Source organism: Macrobrachium nipponense, chromosome 11, assembly GCF_015104395.2.
Source record: "Macrobrachium nipponense isolate FS-2020 chromosome 11, ASM1510439v2, whole genome shotgun sequence".
Taxonomy (NCBI): domain Eukaryota; kingdom Metazoa; phylum Arthropoda; class Malacostraca; order Decapoda; family Palaemonidae; genus Macrobrachium; species Macrobrachium nipponense.
In genome coordinates this window covers 39,738,981-39,758,589 of record NC_061087.1, presented here as the reverse complement: position 1 = coordinate 39,758,589, position 19,609 = coordinate 39,738,981, and the positions used below count along the sequence as shown (strand labels likewise).

The following is a 19,609-nucleotide window of genomic DNA, read 5'->3' as shown; positions in this document are numbered from 1 at the left end:
TTGAAAACTAGCGACTGCATAAAAGAGGAATCTCACAATTCAAACAAGCATATTTCAGGACTGGACTGTATGATGTAAATGAAATTTTTATAATCTATAACATCAAACTTTATATTCTATTTGTCAATTGCAGTTATCCAAAAACTGAGACACTGATAATAAAAAGATATCCAGAGCATTTTAGTCACTATATCACATATGTTTTTCTTACATAAGTGAGCAGCTGTTCATACACAGCACCAAAGAAAAGGAGCATGGAGGTGGACATTTAGGTATATCAATTGAAATGTTTTATTTGTTTGTTTGTATGGTGTTTTTACATTGCAGGGAACCAGTGGTTATTCAGAAACGGGACCAACAGCTTTACATGACTTCCGAACCACGTCGAGAGTGACCTTCTTTCACCAGAAATACACATCTCTCACACCTCAATGTCTACGACAGTTGGAGCAGATGAACTGAAATGGATAACTGCCGAACCACCAATAGTACTAATATGTCTACCAGCCAACTGTCCTCAATTGAATTAAATATAGAATTTAGGCCAAAGTCCAAGCACTGGGACTTTAGAGGTCATCCAGTGAAGAAACAGAAATTGACAGTAAAAGGTTACTATAACAAGGAAAACCTTGCAGTTGCACCATGAATCAACTGTTAGGAGAGGGTGGAAAGTAAGATGGAAGAAAGAGAATATGAAAGTAAGTACAGTAAAAGAAACAAAAGGGGTTGTATACAGCTAGGGGCCGAAGGCACGCAGCTCAGAACCGTAATGCCTACAGTGAACCGCATGAGGTGCACTGATAGTGCTATCCTCCTACGGGGTCCAGTATATCAAGCCATTTGGGTGCCACCAGAATCATCCGTAAATTCTGCGTGATCCGCACCCTGTTGAGCACTGCTCAAATCAGGCAGAATGGGGGAAAGGTGTAAGCTTCCAGGTTGTCTCAAGGATGTTGGAATGCATCCTCTGCTGCTACCCACGGGTCCGGTACAACCGAGCAGATTACCACCTTCCTGTTGTACTGGGTGGCAACCAAATCTATGATTGGATGCCTCCATACGTTGAAGAGCCTTTCTGCTACTTCATGGTGTAAGGACCACTCAGTTCCTACCACCTGATTCTGGCAGCTAAGCTTGTCTGCCACTACATTCCTCTTGCCTAGGATGTACCTGGCTGACAGCTCTACTGAGTGAGTCATTGCCAACTCGTGCTCCTACATTGTCAACCTGTAGAGCTCGAGGGAGACAAGTCCCCCTTGCTTGTTAATATGTGCCACTACCGTCGTGTTGTCAGTCACCAACACCACGGAGTGTCCCATCACTCGTTCCTGGAACTCCTGGAGAGCCAGGAGGGCTGCCTGAGTTTGAGAACGTTGATGTGAAGGTGTTTGTCGTGATCGTCCCACACTCCTGGAATCAGCAACTCTTCCAGGTGTGCGGCCCGCAAAATGGTTGTTCAGTCGCTTGCGTTAAGCATAGTAAACTACTGTTTGAAGGTATGGGACACTACGTCTAAACAACAACAACATCAACATCGAATACAAAAACTCCAAAACTTTGCGGCAAAAGTGACTGATGGGAAGGCAAAGAAATACAATCATGTAACCCCAATTTTAAAGAAATTAGAATGGCTAAATATAGAACAAAGAATACAGTGCGACCTGTCTATTAATTTATAATATATTAAATAATTTATTACCAACATGGATTTTTCCTCTTGACATTAGTTGGATTTAGAAGTGACAAGATAGCAAGAAATAGCAACGACCTTTACGTGCCAAGGACAAATACCCATCTGGGTAAAAGATCGTTCTCTGTACAGGGTCCTTTAGCTTGGAATAAGCTACCAACAGCTATAAAAACAATAGTCAATATAAATTCTTTCAAATCAGCGGTAAAGAAAAATTTTTCGCTGGTAGGTTGATAAAGCTTTATACAGTAACATCACTGCATCTCTAGAATTTTTACAATAGAAGGCCAACTTTGTAAATCATAAGGATGTCTATTTACACATGTAAGTAAAATTATACATAATATTATACTATGTATTGCAGGGGTACGTTTTATTTTCTGTTTAAGATGTTCAATCAGGTTTGTTGTACATAAGTAGTATCAAATGTAACTCATACATTGAAATACATTTTATCCTTTGTAAGATACAGAATAGCCAATGTAAATATCTGAAATAAAGCCCCCCCCCCCTCTCTCTCTCCTCTCTCTCCTCTCTCTCCCTTCTCTCTCCTCTCTCTTCTCCTCTTCTCTCTCTCTCTCTCTCTCTCTCTCTCTCTCTCTCTCTCTCTCTCTCTCTCTCTCTCTCTCTCTCTCTCTCTCTCTCTCAGGAATAATTCATAATTTCACTCTTAAAGGTCAGATCTCTGTGTTATTGACTGAAGGTATATATTTGAAATGGTATAAATAATATAACCTCAAAGATTATTACAGTAATAGGTTAGTAATTTTAGGTATATTTGAAGTAGGATGTTATTTGGAATCTGAACTTTCAAGATAGGCAGTTATAAGCATTTTTAGTAGGGGTTCTAACTATTTGCGGGTTTTAACTAATCGAGGGGGTGTCTGGTACACATCCCCCCGCAAATACGGGGGGAACACTGTACATCCAAATTCTACAAGACAGTTGCTGATTTCTTGGGTTTGATATATGTATTTAGACTTGATAAGGACAGAAAGATGTGGGTTGGAGGATAGACCTATGCTTCTACGTCGGAAAACCGAGTTCAACGTTGCTACGTATCCCTTTATTGTAGAAGATGAGACATCTAAACATCCTGAGGTACAGAAAGAATTCTGCAATTTCTGTTACAGACTTCTCTCAAGACGAGACATTAAAATGCCTGCACCAGGCCCTAAAGATTGTCCGCTTGGTCTGGTAGACTCTGGCAGATGAAGAATATCTACATGCTGCAATAGCAATTGAAGCCATTCTTCAAAAACCCTTCTGTCTAAGGAGTTTCCCGACAGTTGAAACCCTGTCAGGGCCAGTGGATCATCCTCGGTGGTACCGTCTGAAATGGAGCTATCTAAGAAGATTGGGCCTTGCAGATGAAAATCTTGGGAAGTTTATCAGAAGTGTGAGGAGATTTGGATACCATTCCTGTCTCGGCTACAATGGGGCTACTAGGATCATCACATTTGAGTGGTTACATAAATCCTGATTACTTCCCATATCATGCGGAATGGTGGGAAAGCACATAGGTCTTTGTTGGACCAGTCTTTGTTGTAGCATGGCATCCATTGCCCACGTTAGAGGATCCAGGACTGGTGAACAAAATATTGGAAGTTGGTTGTTTTTGGAGGTCACAAAAAGATCTAAGAGAGGCATCCCCCACAGTCTCCACAGGGCCTTGCACACCTGCAGATGTAGAGTCCACTCTGTGGGAAACACCTTCTTGCAACAGCTCAGATCATCTGCTAGGACACTGAGCTTGCCTTGGATGAACCGGGTCACCAGCTTTGTTTGGTAATAATAGAGAGAGAGAGAGAGAGAGAGGAGAGAGAGAGAGAGAGAGATAGAGAGATGGAGGAGGGAGAGAGAGAGAGAGAGGAGACGACCAAGAAGAGAGAGATGAAGTCGTTTGACGACAGAGGACGAGAGAGAGAGCGAGAGAGAGAGAGAGATGAGAGAGAGAGAGAGAGAGATTGAACAAATGAGTCCCCCTTTGCTTCTGAATATGAGCCAGGGCTGTGGTGTTGTTGGAGTGTACCAACACTGTCTGGTTGTGGACTTTCTTAGCAAAATGTTGGAGTCCAATATAAATCGCTGTTAATTACTTCAGGTTGATGTGCCAACGGATTTGATCATGAGACCACTCCCTGATACTTCTTAGTCGTCTAAGAAAGCTCCCCAACCTAGAAGTCTAGGTTGGGGCTCAAAGAAAGGAAAATCATCGCTTCTGAAGTCTGTTGTCTGATTTTTACCATAGGAGATCCTTCTTGATCTCCTCCAAGATGGAAAATATGAAGGAATCAGGAAGAGTTTTCTTGTCCCAGCTGGCACAAAGATAAAACTGAAGGGACCTCATAGGGAGCCTTCTCAGGCTAACAAACTGCTCCATGGAGGCTAAGGTGCCGAGAAGGGTCATCCATTGCTTGACAGAGCAAGTATATGCAGTCCCTGTTATTGGAGGGGGTTCCATTCCGACAGCTTGGGGATAAATGAATATTGCTGATAACTGTGCCCATAACTGGTTACTGGAGCCTCTGTTAGGTATGTATCAGCGCCAACACTATTATAACCGGATATTGGTGCATTTGATTTTTGGCATGGCACTAGACAAACACCATTAACCAGACTGCCAATACCCAGGGACTGCCTGTAAGGCAGGGGAGGAACCCGTTCACTTTCTTCAGGCATGGCTGGATTCATTTGGGGAAGGGAAAAACCTGAAAATGTGATGAGATTCTATCACTATCAGTTGGGACTTGCAATGGTTGAATAATAGGCCCAAATCTGGCACTAAGAGAAGGGTCTTCTGAAGACCCTTCCTTCAGTGGTGATCAAAAAAGCCAGTTGTCTAAAAAGAGGGAGATGTTGATTCCCATTAAATGAAGCCATTGGGAGAGCGAAGCAAGTACCCGAGTAACACTTGCAGTGCTGTCAAAAGCCCAAAGCATAGGGCTCAGAACTGGTATATTCTGTTGTAGAACACACACTAAAGGTACTTTCTGGACTATGGATGCATTGGGATATGAAAATAAGCATCTTGCATGTCTACAGTTGTCATCCAGTCAACTCAGTGAATGGATGACATGACAGTATAACTTGTCTCCATCTTGAATTTTGTCATTTCAATTAATAAATTCAAGGCACTGACATCCAATACTGGCCTTCATCTCCTATGCTTTGGGTACCACAAAGACACGACTGTAGAAATCATCCAAACTAAATTCTTCAACTACTTCGATGGTTTCCTTCTGGAGGAAAGATGAGATTTCATTCGCGAGGGCCGAATACAGGCAGTCCCTGGCTTACGATAGTTTCAGCTTACGATGTTCCGAGTTTGCAACGCTTGTCAATATTCAACTGCATGTAATGTTCAACCCCATTTTTACTGCATATATTAGGATTTTAACATATATCCCTTATAATGATGAGTTTTGATTCTGGCAATAAACCTAGGCTATGTTAGCAGTCACTACTGTAGCCTAGTCTAAGATTCTGACATTTAAAACTAAGAAGCTATATGCTTAGAATAAGCCTAATCAGTATGTATGTATACTCACTTCAAATAATAATTACTTAACTATAATAAACAAAAGAAATTAAAAGCTCCCTTGGAAGAGATCTTGACTAAAGGCAGATAATTCAAGGTTAATTACCAAGTTACCCTAAGACTAACCGACAAAAATCCTACAAACAACCCATAAGCTGCAGAACAGTCACTGATTGATGCAGAGGTTAAAGAACCATAGAGCAAGGGATTGTGTACACGCTACTATCACTGCTTCAGAAGGCAAACATAGAGTGCAAGGGCTATCCCACTCTCTATACCCCTCATAAGCACCTGACAGGAAGAGGAAATTGGGAAAGAAGAGACCTTTGGAAGAATAAAGGGACAACTGGGTATGAGCTGCAGCCTGGAGAAGGACAAGGGTTTGTGTGACGGTCACCAAAACAGTTTCCAGCCATCTATCTGCATCCTCAGTCAACATCTAGCTTTCTTTGAGGACAAAGGGCATTATCAGCCCATGCAACCAAAAAGGATGCTCCTAATCTGTGCCATGTCAAGGAAAGAACCAAAATGAACCTCTGAGAGTCCTTGCACAGTCAAGTCTCAATTTTTTTTTTTTTTTTTACTAACTAGTTTCTTTGAAAATTTGTCATATTTTTGCAACTAACTTCTCTGGGAGTTTTGATCCCAAAGGCCTGTGTCTCTTCTACAGGAAAGGTGTATGCTCAAGTAAAATCCTGAAAGAAAACCCCTGAGGAGAAGACTCCTAAAAGACTGAAAAGGAAGAACAAAGCAGGAGGACAAAGGGAACCCATGGGGTCCTCTAAAAAGTACCAAACAGTCAACACTTTCAAATTATCAGGCTACAGATAAAGTGCAAATGGGTGGTACCCTGCTACCTATTCACCTGCAGCCATTAACTTCCTGTTCCCAGACTTCCGTAATTGAATCAGTCGTCACCAAAGGTTTACATTCTCACAAAAACAATTAGTGTTTGCAGGTCTACATACTTTTCCTCTTTTCACATGACTTCTTGTCATTTATAGAAATTATGGGGGGTTTGATACGCTGTAATATAAACCTATACAAAGGATTAATGTATATTTAAAGTGAGCAATGAAAAAATGGCAAAATGTTGAACCACACAGCTGCAGCTATTTACCATGATTGTTAAAACAGTTGATGCAACATAGTACCTACACTAACATTTAAGATATATTACTAGATAATATATACATTCTACGTAAATGTCCTTGAAGGCATAAAAAACAAACTGACAAGATAACTAACCTGACGTTAGCTTCATGCAATTCCTCAAACTCCTTGGACTCAAAATCAGCTAAAATAAAATATGTACAATAGCTACTGCCATCTGCAATGTATTCTCGTCCAGACTCTGAGAACACCAACGGAACACCGAATTTCTGAAATAAGAAAAATAATAATCATAATAATAATACATCACCTTAGTGACACATAAATACACACAAAAAAACTTCTATGAAAGAAAATTTTTGCAAAAATGCAGGCAAATGACGAGAGAGAGAGAGAGAGAGAGAGAGAGAGAGAGAGAGAGAGAGAGAGAGAGAGAGAGAGAGAGAGAGAGAGAGAGAGAGAGAGATCCTCTATGCAGCTTAATTCTATCATATCATTTTTTTCGTCTTTCATATTTCAACAATTTTGAAGGAAGGAATTCATTCTATTCTTTATAAAATCAGTAAAATACATACACTATTAAAAACTAAGTATGTATAGTATTCAAAATACATGCACTTATAGACAGAATACTACAGCTGAAACCTGACTGGCTGGCTGATTGCCATGGTGATCTGTTAGCCAATAACAGCCCCCTACTTCTGTTTTATTTATAGACATTTTGATCACAAAATACTACTACAAACTATCGATGGCATTAGTAACAATATAAAGAACAACCCTCTCCAAGGTTGATATGATGAAATTCACAAGTTGAATACACTTATTTGGATCATGTATATTTTTGCATTTTACGGAATGTTTTTGTTGAAAACAGTGTTAGTGAACATACAATCTTAATTGTCCCACTATTTTATTACTGATGATCTTAATGACCTCACATTCATTCAACAGTATATTAATATAATAAACAATAATAATAAACTATAATGAATAAACATCTAAAATGAAACACGAAAAAAGGAAAAAATGTTTTTCCTGAGGTAGTAATGTTCGATTACCCAATTATGCGTCCATGTCTCAGCCTAGGTATCTACATATGTAGCTGAATTCTATAATTTGTATCGTCTTTTATTCTTCATATTTAATCTTTTACTATAAGGTTTAATTTCCGACGAAGTTTTGTCTCAGATTTCATACGTTTCCTCAGATTTTGTACACTCAGAAACGCTCTTTTCAGGACCCACCGCGTGACTAGGCCTGTAATGAGTGCCTAAACAAAGCATCCTGTCTTCTCTCATGACCCATTCTGACTTTGTGTTGGTTGTTTTTTGTGCCTTTTCATGCTTTTTTTTTGACTGAAATTGCTAAATAAGACATCATGGGGCCAAAGAAAGTTTCAAATGCTAGTCCTCCTGTAAAAAAGGCGAGAAACACTATAGAATTTAAGAAAGAACTCACAGCAATGTGTTGGAGATTGCTGCATGCCGATCACAGTAAGAAAATGCCTAGAAGTGCTGTTGTTAGTGAATTTAAGGCCAGAAGAGGCTGGTTTTAAAAATTCAGAAAGAGAATGGGCATACATAATGTGCCTACTTCAATGATTATGGACATTATTGCCATGTGGAGTGATTTAAAAGATTTAGTGGAGATTATCAGCCCAACAAATGTTGAAATCTGTCTCCAACATCTTTAATGTCAATGCCATGTTCCACTTTGAGCAAATTTTAAAGAGATGCCAGAAGCAAATGTATCTGGACAGTTTTGTTGTGCGACAGGGGTTCAATGACTCCCAAGCTGGTCGTAGTGCCAGTAAAAACCAAAGAGGGGAAGTAACCCCAGGTAGTGCCAGTAAAAAACAAGAGGCGAAGTAACCCCAGATAGGTCCTTGGTACTTCAAATACTTCTGAAGGGTGATTCCCCTTCCAAACAATAACCTCTCCTCCTCCCCTTCTCTAGGTCTTCCATACGCTAACAAGTCTTCCCTAAAGGTAAGAGTAATGTTAAATGTCCATTATTAGTTTCATTATTCATTTATATTTATTTCTCATTGTTTTCTGTAAGTAAAACTGTCTTTATCCCCTAAAAAAATGACATTGTTATGATACAATAAAGTTTCATACATACTTACCTGGCAGATATATACATAGCTATAGACTCCGTCGTTCCCGACAGAATTTCAAATTTCGCGGCACTCGCTACAGGTAGGTCAGGTGATCTACCGCCCTGCTCTGGGTGGCAGGACTAGGAACTATTCCCGTTTTCTAATCAGATTCTCTCTTCCACCTGTCTCCTGCGGGGAGGCTGGGTGGGTGGGTCTTCAATTGTATATATCTGCCAGGTAAGTATGTATGAAACTTTATTGTATCATAACAATGTCATTTTCATACATTCAACTTACCTGTCAGATATATACATAGCTGATTGACACCCTTTGGTGAGGGCAAGAGACAGCTAACCAACTGACTAGACAGGTAAACAACATATGTTGTAGGTATAAATAAACCTTAGTTCCTACCTTTTTAGATGGAAGACTTCGTGGCTACTGCCCAGGAGTCTGCTTCATCTCAAGAGCCTTAGCGAGATAGTGATCTGTGGCCAAGAGTTCCTGTGGATCTGTCGATGGGGTCTCTTCCACTTACTCGACTGAATCCTAACTGGCGTTTGTCAATGGGAGCACATCCGCTTATATGACAACACGCACTTATTTAAGGAGCACACAACCAATCCCGATCACCCGATCCTAACCCGTGTTAGTTCTAAGATTGCCTAGAGTTATCCCCAAACTCTTAGCAAACAACCACAAACTCGAAACTCATTCATACAAAATAACAAAATTTTTGTACCCCTCTAATAGTCCAGATGTCACTCGATTTTCAAATGAAGAGAAGTGAAGGCCGCCGTGCGACAATGACACTCCCATACACAAAACCGAAAACCCGAGAACACATCCGACAAGAGGGTTACGTACGTAATTTAAGGATTGGTGCTTTCTCCTTTACCCAGAACCGTCTGTGCTGACACAAACGGACCTAAAGAAAAACATTTATCATACGTAACTCGTACGTCTTTTAAATAATGGGATGCAAACACAGAGTTGCATCTCCAATAAGTTGCGTCCAAAATGTTCTTTAGTGACATATTTCTTTGGAACGCCACAGAGGTTGCGATTGCTCTAACTTGTGGGCTCTCACTCTTAAAAGATTAAAAGAATCATCTGAACAATTCTTATGAGCTTCTGTGATAACACTTCTAACAAAGAAGGCTAATGCGTTTTTGGACATTGCTCTCTTGGGGTCTTTCACTGAGCACCAAAGACCTTTATGCGAACCCCCCAACTGCTTCTTCCTGTCCAGATAAAATTTTAGAGCTCTAACTGGGCAAAGGGATCTTTCTGCCTCTCTGCCCACCAAACTAGAAAGTCCTTTCACTTCGAAGCTCCTGGGCCAGGGATTCGAAGGGTTTTCATTTTTGGCCAGAAAAAGGGACTGAAATGAACAAATTGCAGAGTCTCCTTTGAAGCCAACTCTTGATTCAAGGGCGTGCAACTCACTGATTCTTTTGCCGTTGCAAGAGATATCAGAAACAAACACTTTCTAGTGATGTTACGAAACGAAGCAGTGTGAAGTGGTTTCGAATTCATCTGATGATAGAAATTTAAGAACCACATCTAAGTTCCAGCTTGGAACCTTAGGTTCAAGTGATTTAGATGTTTCGAAGGAACGAATGAGGTCGTGCAAATCCTTATCATTCGTTAGATCTAATCCTCTGTTTCTAAAGACTGCTGAAAGCATACTCCTGTACCCCTTAATAGTCGGTACCGCAGAGATGCGACTTTTGTCTAAGAAACAGAAGGAAATCTGCAATTTCGGTCACAGAGGTACTGGAAGAGGACAGCTTCTTCGACCTACACCAGTTTCTGAAAACTTCCCACTTCGATTGGTACACTCGCCTAGTAGATGATCTGCGTGCTCTAGCAATTGCGTTTGCTGCCTGGCGAGAAAAACCCTCTCGCTCTGACAAGTCTTTCGATAGTCGAAAGGCAGTCAGAGCAAGAGCGGGTAGATTTTGATGGTACCTCTCGAAGTGGGGTTGTTTGAGCAGATCTATTCTGTTTGGAAGAGATCTGGGGAAGTCCACTGTCCATTCCATCACCTCTGTGAACCAAATTTGAGCTGGCCAATACGGAGCAATCAGAGTCATCTTGGTTCCTTCGGATGCCACGAATTTTCTGACTACTTCCCCCAGTATCTTGAACGGGGGAAAAGCGTAAACGTCTATCCCTGACCAGTCCAGGAGAAAGGCGTCTGTTGCATAAGCCCGGGGATCCTCCCACTAGGGCACAAAATGTTTTCTATCCTTTTGGAGAGGAATGTGGCGAAAAGATCTATTTGAGGCTTCCCCCAAAGGAGCCAAAGGCTCTGACAGACTTCTGAGTGGAGTGTCCATTCTGTGGCAAGGACCTGGAACCTCCTGCTCAATCTGTCCGCTCTCACATTCCTCTCCCCTTGGACAAACCTTGTTAGAAGAACTACCTTCCTTTGGTTCGCCCAAATCAATAGATCTCTTGCCAGCTCGTACAGAGCAAAAGAGTGCGTCCCTCCTTGCTTTTTTACATAAGCCAGAGCTGTCGTATTGTCTGCATTTATCTGCACGACTTTGCCTCTGACCAAGTGTTCGAAGCTCTTTAGCGCCAGGTGAATTGCTAAGAGCTCCTTGCAATTTATGTGCCATGACACCTGTTCTGCCGACCAGGTGCCTGACACTTCTTTGGATCCCAATGTTGCACCCCAGCCCGCCTCCGAGGCGTCTGAAAACAATGTCAGGCTTGGGTTCCGTACTTGCAGGGACACTCCTTTGTTTTCCTCTAATGGAATCAGCCACCACTTCAAATGATGTTTTATTTCTTCCGAGATTGGAAACGTGTCCGAGAGCTGACCTGTCTTCCAACTCCAACTTCTTCTTAGGAAGAACTGAAGCGGTCGAAGATGTAATCTTCCTAGGAGAAAGAACTGTTCGAGCGAGGAAAGGGTTCCCAGAAGGCTCAGCCATTCCCTCGCTGAAGTGCGCTCCTTCCTTAGAAAGTTCGATACTGTGGCACAGCCTTTCTTTAATCTCTCTTGAGATGGAAAAACTCGAAAACCCCGAGAATCCATCTGAATCCCCAGATAAACCACGTTCTGGCTGGGGATCATCTGAGACTTCTCGAGGTTCACGATCAATCCCAAAGATTTTGTCAATTCCAGTGTTATTAACAGGTCCTCCAAACACTGTTTTTGAGACCTGGCTCTGATGAGCCAGTCGTCCAAGTACAGGGAGACATTTATCCCTTTCAAATGTAAGTGCCTTGCTACATTTTTCATCACGTCTGTGAAGACTTGAGGAGCCGTGGACAGGCCGAAACACAGGGCCCTGAACTGATAAATTCTTCCTTCGAACATAAATCGAAGGTACTTCCTCGACGAATGGTGGATCGGGATGTGGAAGTATGCGTCCTGAAGGTCTAGGGACACCATCCAATCCCACCCCTTGTCGCAGTGCTGCAAGGACTGAGGCAGACGTTTCCATGCTGAACTTCTGTTGTTCGACGAATTTGTTCAGCGCACTTACGTCCAGTACCGGTCTCCATCCCCCCGAGGCTTTTGTTACAAGAAACAAGCGATTGTAAAACCCCGGGGAGTTGCAATCCAGCACAAGCTCTATTGCTCTTTTGTCCCACATCTGTTCCACCATCTGACGAAGAGTATCCCTCAGAACAGGGTCCCTGTATCTGGCGGACAATTCCCTCGGAGATGTTGTCAAGGGAGGAATGTCCTTGAATGGGATGCGATACCCCTTCTCGATAATCGACATCGTCCAAGTGTTCGCTCCTATGTCTTCCCAGGCTTTCGCAAAATAATGTAGCCTGGCTCCTACGGGTGTCTGGAGGACAGAATTCTCACTTCCCTTTCTTAAAGGGACGGAAGGAAGACCTGCCCCTCTTATCGGTTGACTTCCTTCTGGCGATCGATCTAGTTGGAAGACCTCCTCGAAAGGGCTGTTGCTGAGCTGGGCGAGCCACTTTCTTTTCCTCACTAGCCACAGGCCTATTCTTCCTTGAGGATTGCCTAAGGAGATCCTGGGTGGCCTTTTCAGTTAGAGAATGCGCGATATCCTTCACCAACTGCGAGGGAAAAAGGTGTTCAGAGAGAGGCGCAAACAATAAGGCGGCTCTCTGCGAAGGAGAGACAGCCTTCGTGAGGAAAGCACTGTGAACCGCCCTCTTCTTTAAAACTCCTGCACCAAAGAGGGAGCATACCTCAGCCGATCCATGGAAATGAAGGAGACCGGATTGAGTCAAATGCCTGGACCGCCTTATCAATGCAGGCGAGGATGCAATTTAGGGTTTCTGGGTCAAGTTGTTCCTTTTCCTGAGATTTCTTGGCCAGAACCCCAAGGGACCAATCTAAGAAGTTAAAAACTTCTAAAGTGTGAAAAAGTCCCTTGAGGAGGTGGTCCGTTTCCGAAAGCCCCCATGTTACCTTCGCTGCATTCAAGGCGTGCCTTCTCGACGAATCCACCAAACTCGAGAAGTCTGATTCAGCTGAAACGGACAGAGACAATCCCATATCCTCTCCCGTTTCGTACCAAATGCCTCTCCTCCCTGTAAGTTTAGCGGGAGGCATACAAAAGACCGTCCTCCTAACTCCTTCTTCTTCTTGAACCAGGAGTCAAGAGATTGTAGAGCCCTCCTCATAGATATAGCAGGCTTCATTTTAAGGAAAGAGGAAGACTTGTGTGTTTTCGTGCTCGAAAACTGAGAGCGTGGAGGAAGGGGGGAGCAGCTGGCGTCAAAGAGTCTCCATATTCCTCCAATAGAAGGGACGAAAGAACTTTATAATTAGAAGATCCTTCCTTCATTTCGTCCTCCGAGGCATCTTCTGGGTTGATAGGCTCGGAAGGAGAAGGCTCTCTTCTTTCTTCTGAGTCTTCTCTTACTCTCTTACGAGTATCAGGCTCTTCATACGAGGAATGCGCCTGGTGTACAGCAGGAGTATCTCGCCTGGGAGGAGTAACGTGTTTGGAATACTCCTGGCGCTTGGCAGGCGCAGAGCGCCTCGAATACTCCTGGCTTCTAGTAGGCGCATTTTGTTCAGAATACTCCTGGCGTGTGGTAGGAGTATTAAGTTCAGAATACTCCTGACGCCTGGGAGGAGTATAAGCTTCGGAATACTCCTGGCGCCTGGGAGGAGTATTAAGTCCAGAGTACTCCTGGCGCCTGGGAGGAGTATAAGCTTCGGAAAACTCCTGGCGCCTGGGAGGAGTATTCAGTTCAGAATACTCCTGGCGCCTGGGAGGAGTATCTAGGTCCGACGACTCCTGGCGCCTGGTAGGAGCACGTCGTTCCAAATACTCCTGATCCTTAGAATGCGTCTGATGTTTAGTATGAGTATTGATTCCGGTAGGCGCTTTCCGTCTCACAAGCGCTCTACTCCTAACAGGATCTTCCTCTTCAGCTAACTCTTGGCGCTTGATTGAAGATCTTGAATGTTGTACTGGCTCGTTGCGCCTACTCTGAGCCTGGCTTCTGGTTGGCGCCCTACTCTTGACAGGAGTAACTTCCTTTCTTACTTCTCTCCTGTCTAGCGCACCGCTCCCCCCAGAGATGGCCGCCTGTGCGACAACTCCCCTGAAGGATGCGTCGCGCCCGACAGGAGATAGGTATTTAGATCTTTTAATAGGAAGCCTATCATCCTTCTTACGAGTAGGCTCCCTTTATAACGAGTTCCTACTAACAAGGCTAATTGCTCTTGCATATTCTTCAAAATTTTCCTGGTTGAGGAATCTTCCGAATTAGGAGAGGGAGATCTGGAAGGCGCTCTAGGATCCCTTCCAGACCCAGAGTCTGAATGTATTCTCGCCTTCTTTATTACCGAAGGCGCTCCTCCTTCCGAGAAGCGCTCGGGACTCGAATTGAGCTCATGCTCTTTCATACTCCTCTTCAAAGGACGGGAAAGATTCGACTCCTTCCATCCTCTTCTCGGAGAAGGCGAACTAGACGACGAAAAGCACTCTCGAAGGACGCTTTTTCCTATAGCGGTCCTTGGCAGTCGATACGATCGATTCTGCCGAAGGGACGCCTGATCGTTGGGGATTTCTCCACAACCCCCGTACGGCTTTCGACTTTCCTTCTCCTCCGGGCCAGGGAGCTTGGAAGAGGTCTAGGCCTGGGAGCGTCGCAGAGACGACCAGACGCCCCCTCCACTACACTGGGGACACTAACATCACTACCACATTCACTTCCTTACCTTCCAATGCTGCGACTTTTTCCTGCATTTTCTGAAGGGAAGCTCTAAGTTCTGCTATTTCCCCCGAAGCAGAACTAGAGGGATTAGCAATTTGTGAACGGGCTGAAACAGAATGGTCATGATTATCATAGGAAGAAGCTACAGAGCTAGATAGTAAATCATGAGAGGCAGACATTCTGCGGGTTTTATAAGCCGCCTTCCTCTCTCTATCTTTCTCTAACTTCTTCAAGTAAGAAGTTAGATTCTTCCACTCTTGTGACTCAGTTTTTCTCACACTCGTTACACGTATTCTCAATCGAACATTCAACCATTCTACACCCCTACAAATAGTGTGAGGATCTACCGAAGCTTTCGGAATCCTCACCTTACAGCCCTCATTCACACACACTCTGAAACTAACACTAGAATCAGACATATTCACAAATTCCAAAAACCAAGTCCAAAAAACAGTCCACGATAGCGAATGCCAAACAACGATCCAAGTACGTCACCAAATATCAGCGAGAGATGATCAAAAGCTTTGCGAAAAACGAATTCTAGTCAGGAGGAAGTAACAACAATGTGATACAGCCGGCGACAGAGAGAATCTGATTAGAAAACGGGAATAGTTCCTAGTCCTGCCACCCAGAGCAGGGCGGTAGATCACCTGACCTACCTGTAGCGAGTGCCGCGAAATTTGAAATTCTGTCGGGAACGACGGAGTCTATAGCTATGTATATATCTGACAGGTAAGTTGAATGTATGAAATATATTTTTTGTTAATATTTTTTGGTTTCTGGAAAGCATTAATTGTATTTTCATTATTCCTTATGGAAACTGTTTCGGTTTTTGTACGTTTCGGACTTCGTGGGAAGTTCTGGAACAGATTATGTATGAAAACTAAGGTTCCACTGTACTGACAGGTTTGTCTTATTGCCAACAGGAGGAAGGGGTGGCTGCTTCTATAATCTCAAAGATAAATAGAATGGTTGCTCTACTCCGACACTTGCCTGTATCGGAGCAAGTTCCAGCATGTGGCGGCCGAATCCCCTCTCTGCGCGAAGGAAGAGGAGGAGGATGAGGGACGGAGAGGATTAAAGACCAGTCACTCATCATACATTCTCACATTCGCAACCACACATCTAAGGTGAGATGCAACCTTACTAAAGGTCCCAAGGAAAAAGTGTCCAAGAACTTGTGGGCAATGTCCCGAAGGTAGGAGGTGAAGGTGGTCTGTTGAGACCACAGCCACATCTTCAGAACCTGATGGCCTGACAGATTCTTCTAGAATGCGAGGGTTGGATCAAGGCCCCTGACTTCATGAGCTATCTGCCAGGGAGTACTACTGGCATTTTCTACCCCAGCAGCAGAGTACACCCTTCTAATCTTCCCACAAAGCCAGAAAGAAATTGTGTTCTTGGAAGCAAAACAAAAGTCATCGACATTCAAGCCAGAGATGTCGAGTCCTCTTCAGATAGCACCGCAGCACGCTAACAGGGCAAAGTAGCATCTCGTCAGCATCAATATCTACAAGTCCTCTAGGGAGGGGATCGTGAAGATTTAGTGTATGGGACTGCCGGGTTCCGAGTCTTCGCAAAGAAGTCCGGGACGAAATTGAGCGAAACAGACCATCCCCTGGTATTTTACATCAAAAAGAGTTCACTAAGTTTGTTTCTCTTTTCGCTGATGCCAAGGCAAGCAAGAAAATGGTCTTGAGGGTCATATCCCTGTCTGACGACTCTCATAAAGACTCCTACGGTGCACAAGTCAGGCTCCTCAGAACAAGAGTTACGTCCCACATAGGGAGCCTGAGATCCCTAGTGGGCAAGACCTTTCGAAACTTCTCATCAAAAGTAAAATCTCAAGAGGATGATATATCTACTTTCAGCCAAAGGACTAAATCAAGAACTGCTCGATAGCCCTGCAGGAGAGTAGCTCTGGCCGGAGAGATACCCCATCTATGACACCAGCCACAGAGGACAGCTCACTTTCCCTAGTATACTGCTGCGGATGACTGTCTGAGGTATCCCGACATCTCTAGTGCTGTGTGGCATGAAAAACCTCTCTTGCAAGAGACGGTGGATAACCTCCAGCCGTGAAGAGCCAGGGACTGCTCTGCCTGATGGTACCATTCTTCGTGTAGCTGAGACAGCAGGCTGTACCATGGGGGGAACTCTCTCTGTGCCTTGGAGAGCAGAGCTAGAAGGTCGGGATACCAAATGGCAGGAGCCACCAGATTTTTCCTGAGATTCGAGGTGATCAGTGCTCTGCTGATAAACTTGCAAATAAGACAAAACAGAGGGAAGGTACAGACGTCAAGGTTGTCCATTGGGTGCTGGAATGGTTGGATGCCACCACAGGTCGAACCACCTCTCCATGATGTCTTTGTGGAGGGATCACTCTGACCCTATCACCTGATTCTGCCAAATGAGCTTGTCTGCCACTACATTCCTCTTGCCTAGAATGTACCTGGCAGACAGCTCCACCGAGTGAACCACTGCCCTCTCATGCACCTGCACTGTCAACTGATAAAGCAAAGGAGATACGAGACCCACCTTACTTGTTGACATATGACACTGCTGCGGTGTTGTCACTCATCAACACATCAGTGCCTCATCACTCTGTCCCTAAACTCAGGAAGGTTGCCTGAGTTCAAGAACACTGATGTGGAGATGTCTGTTGTGTCAGTTCCACACTTACCTGAGGTCAACAACTCCTTCAGGTGTGCGCCCCACCCATCAGTCAATGCATCTGTGTACAGAAGCATGTCGGAAGGGGGAGTATGTAGGGATATTCCTATTACAAGGTTCCTGTCCTCCAGCCACCAGTCTAAATCCTCCTTCACTTCCTCCGATAGAGGAATAAAAATGGACTAAGGATCTTGAGACTGGGACCAATACTCCCTCATTCTCCACTAAAGAGAACAAAGGTGAAGCCACCCATGAGGGACCAGCTTCTCCAATGACGACAGGTGACTGACTACAACCTACCATTGCCATGCTGGTTGTTCCCGTCAAGACAGAAACAACTGTGCTGCCTTCCTGAACTTGCCAATACGAGAGTCGGAGGGAAAGACTTACTGCTACTGTATCTATCAGCACGTCCAGTACTTATTCCTCTGCTTGGGAATGAGATCGGACTGTACCACAATCCGAGGGTGTGGCAAAAATCGAGGAGTCAATCCTTGTCCAGGAGCAACTGTGAGCAAGAACTCACCAAGATCAGCCAATCTTCGAGATACCTCACCAGACATCCCTAGCGAATGGTCCCAAGCTGAAACCAGGGTGAACAATGTCATGAACACCTGTAAAGCAGTCGAGAGCCTGAACTGGCATGAGCACCTGTGGAGCGGTCATGAGCCTGAAACAGATTGCCCAGAACTGGACACTGTCTCAACAATGATACAGCAAAGGTACTTGCGGTAGGACTGATGGATTGGTATTTGAAAATATGCATCCTTTTGATCCACTGTAAGCATAAAGTCACTCTCCCTGATGGAGTTGAGCACTGAGCATGCCGTCTCCATCATGAACTGAGTCTGGCGAATGAATCGGTTCAAGGGACAAGTCTATGACTGGTCTCCATCCCCCTGAAGCTTTCTCCATGGGAAAGAGGCGGTTATAGAAGCCTGGAGACTGATCCGACGCGACTTCGACAGCATGGCTTGGACTTTTTCTGTGTGATGTCCTTCGGCAACCAGGAACGTAAATCAGGAGACAGACCGGATCTTTGGTGAAGGTGAGCTGAAACTGTAAGGGGAGTAGACATTGAAGGTGAGCTGAAACTGTAAGGGGAGTAGACATCCCTACCGAAGGACATCTATTACTCAGGTCTCAGCTCCATGTCACTGTCAAATTGCCCAATGGCTCAACAAGAAACCCCTCACCAGCGGCAGCTACTGGAGGGGAACGCAGCGCCTAGCATTTCCCCTCCTTCTTCCCTTTGCCCCTTTACCTGACAGGAAGGAGAGCTGAAAGGGTCGTGACTATGCAAAGGAAGGAGGAGGCTGGGTTTTCCTGCGAAAGAAAGAGCTAGCCTGACCTGAAGGTTTGGCTACAGTGATGTGAAGACCCAGAGGTCTTGGTCACTGTCTGGTGAACAAGGATGTCGTTATCCTCAACTCGGCGCTTGTCCACTGCAGCACCCACCAACACTCTAGGGAAGAGAGAGAGGAGGAACCGAGCAACGGTCCGTTCCTTAAGGTCCTACAGACCTGGTCAATTGAGTCAGGACTGCATCCCATCTCTTAAAAAACAGGTTAGCCCACAAGTTTGCCATCTGGTGGGCCAGGTAGGAGATTGCCCTACCTCCAGACTGGCACAGTCTCCCGAAAGCAGAACCTTCCCCAAGAATGATAGCTCCTGAGGAGGCAGCCACTCTAGATACTGTGAAGGACCACTGATTCAGCCAGGAGACTGCCAGGAGTGCTGCCATGACGGTAGCTTGCTGCCTCTTGCTGCTAGAGGGTGATGGCCTCTGCGGTAAGCCGCTGCAGTGAGAGACCTGGGCCTAGACGAGCCAGATCCAGATCAACCTGTTTAGTCAGCAAGTGACCACTCCGAGGGAAAAGTATTGCTTCTGACAAGGCAGAAGAGGGGGAAGTAGCTTGTCTAATCAGTTTCATCGCAGTGAGTTCTACTCTTTGGGAGACAAGATCATCACTTGATCAAGTACACATTCAGCAAGTGAGGACCATGGCAATCCCATTGAAGCCTTGAGTTCCTTCTTGGGCCCCCAAAAGTATTCAAGTTGGGAAGGATGGTCCACAGAAGAGGCCCTGGTCCCTTCCCTGTGCTGACGAATCAGTGCTATGGTCTCAGAAAATGTTCTTTGTATCTCGATGGTGTCAGCATCCCTAGGCAAAGGACCCTCGAGTCCTTCCAAGATGTGTTCCTCTCAATCTACTCTTCCTTCAGAAGGGACAGCCTCGCCAGACCCATGGTCCCTCCTGCACCACTCTGACATACGACCTGGTCGACCCAAGAACCGAGCCAAGAA

The 19,609-nt window shown here is 44.5% G+C and overlaps 1 protein-coding gene across 1 annotated transcript in view; it reads right to left on the bottom strand.

Moving 5' to 3' along the window:
- The window catches only part of LOC135205457 (protein ECT2-like), a gene marked incomplete in the record, with an annotated part of 325,317 nt that overhangs the window by 233,674 nt on the left and 72,034 nt on the right, over positions 1-19,609 (bottom strand). The window contains 1 exon segment of the mRNA XM_064236064.1: positions 6,480-6,613. Coding sequence (XP_064092134.1) covers positions 6,480-6,613 — 134 coding nt within the window.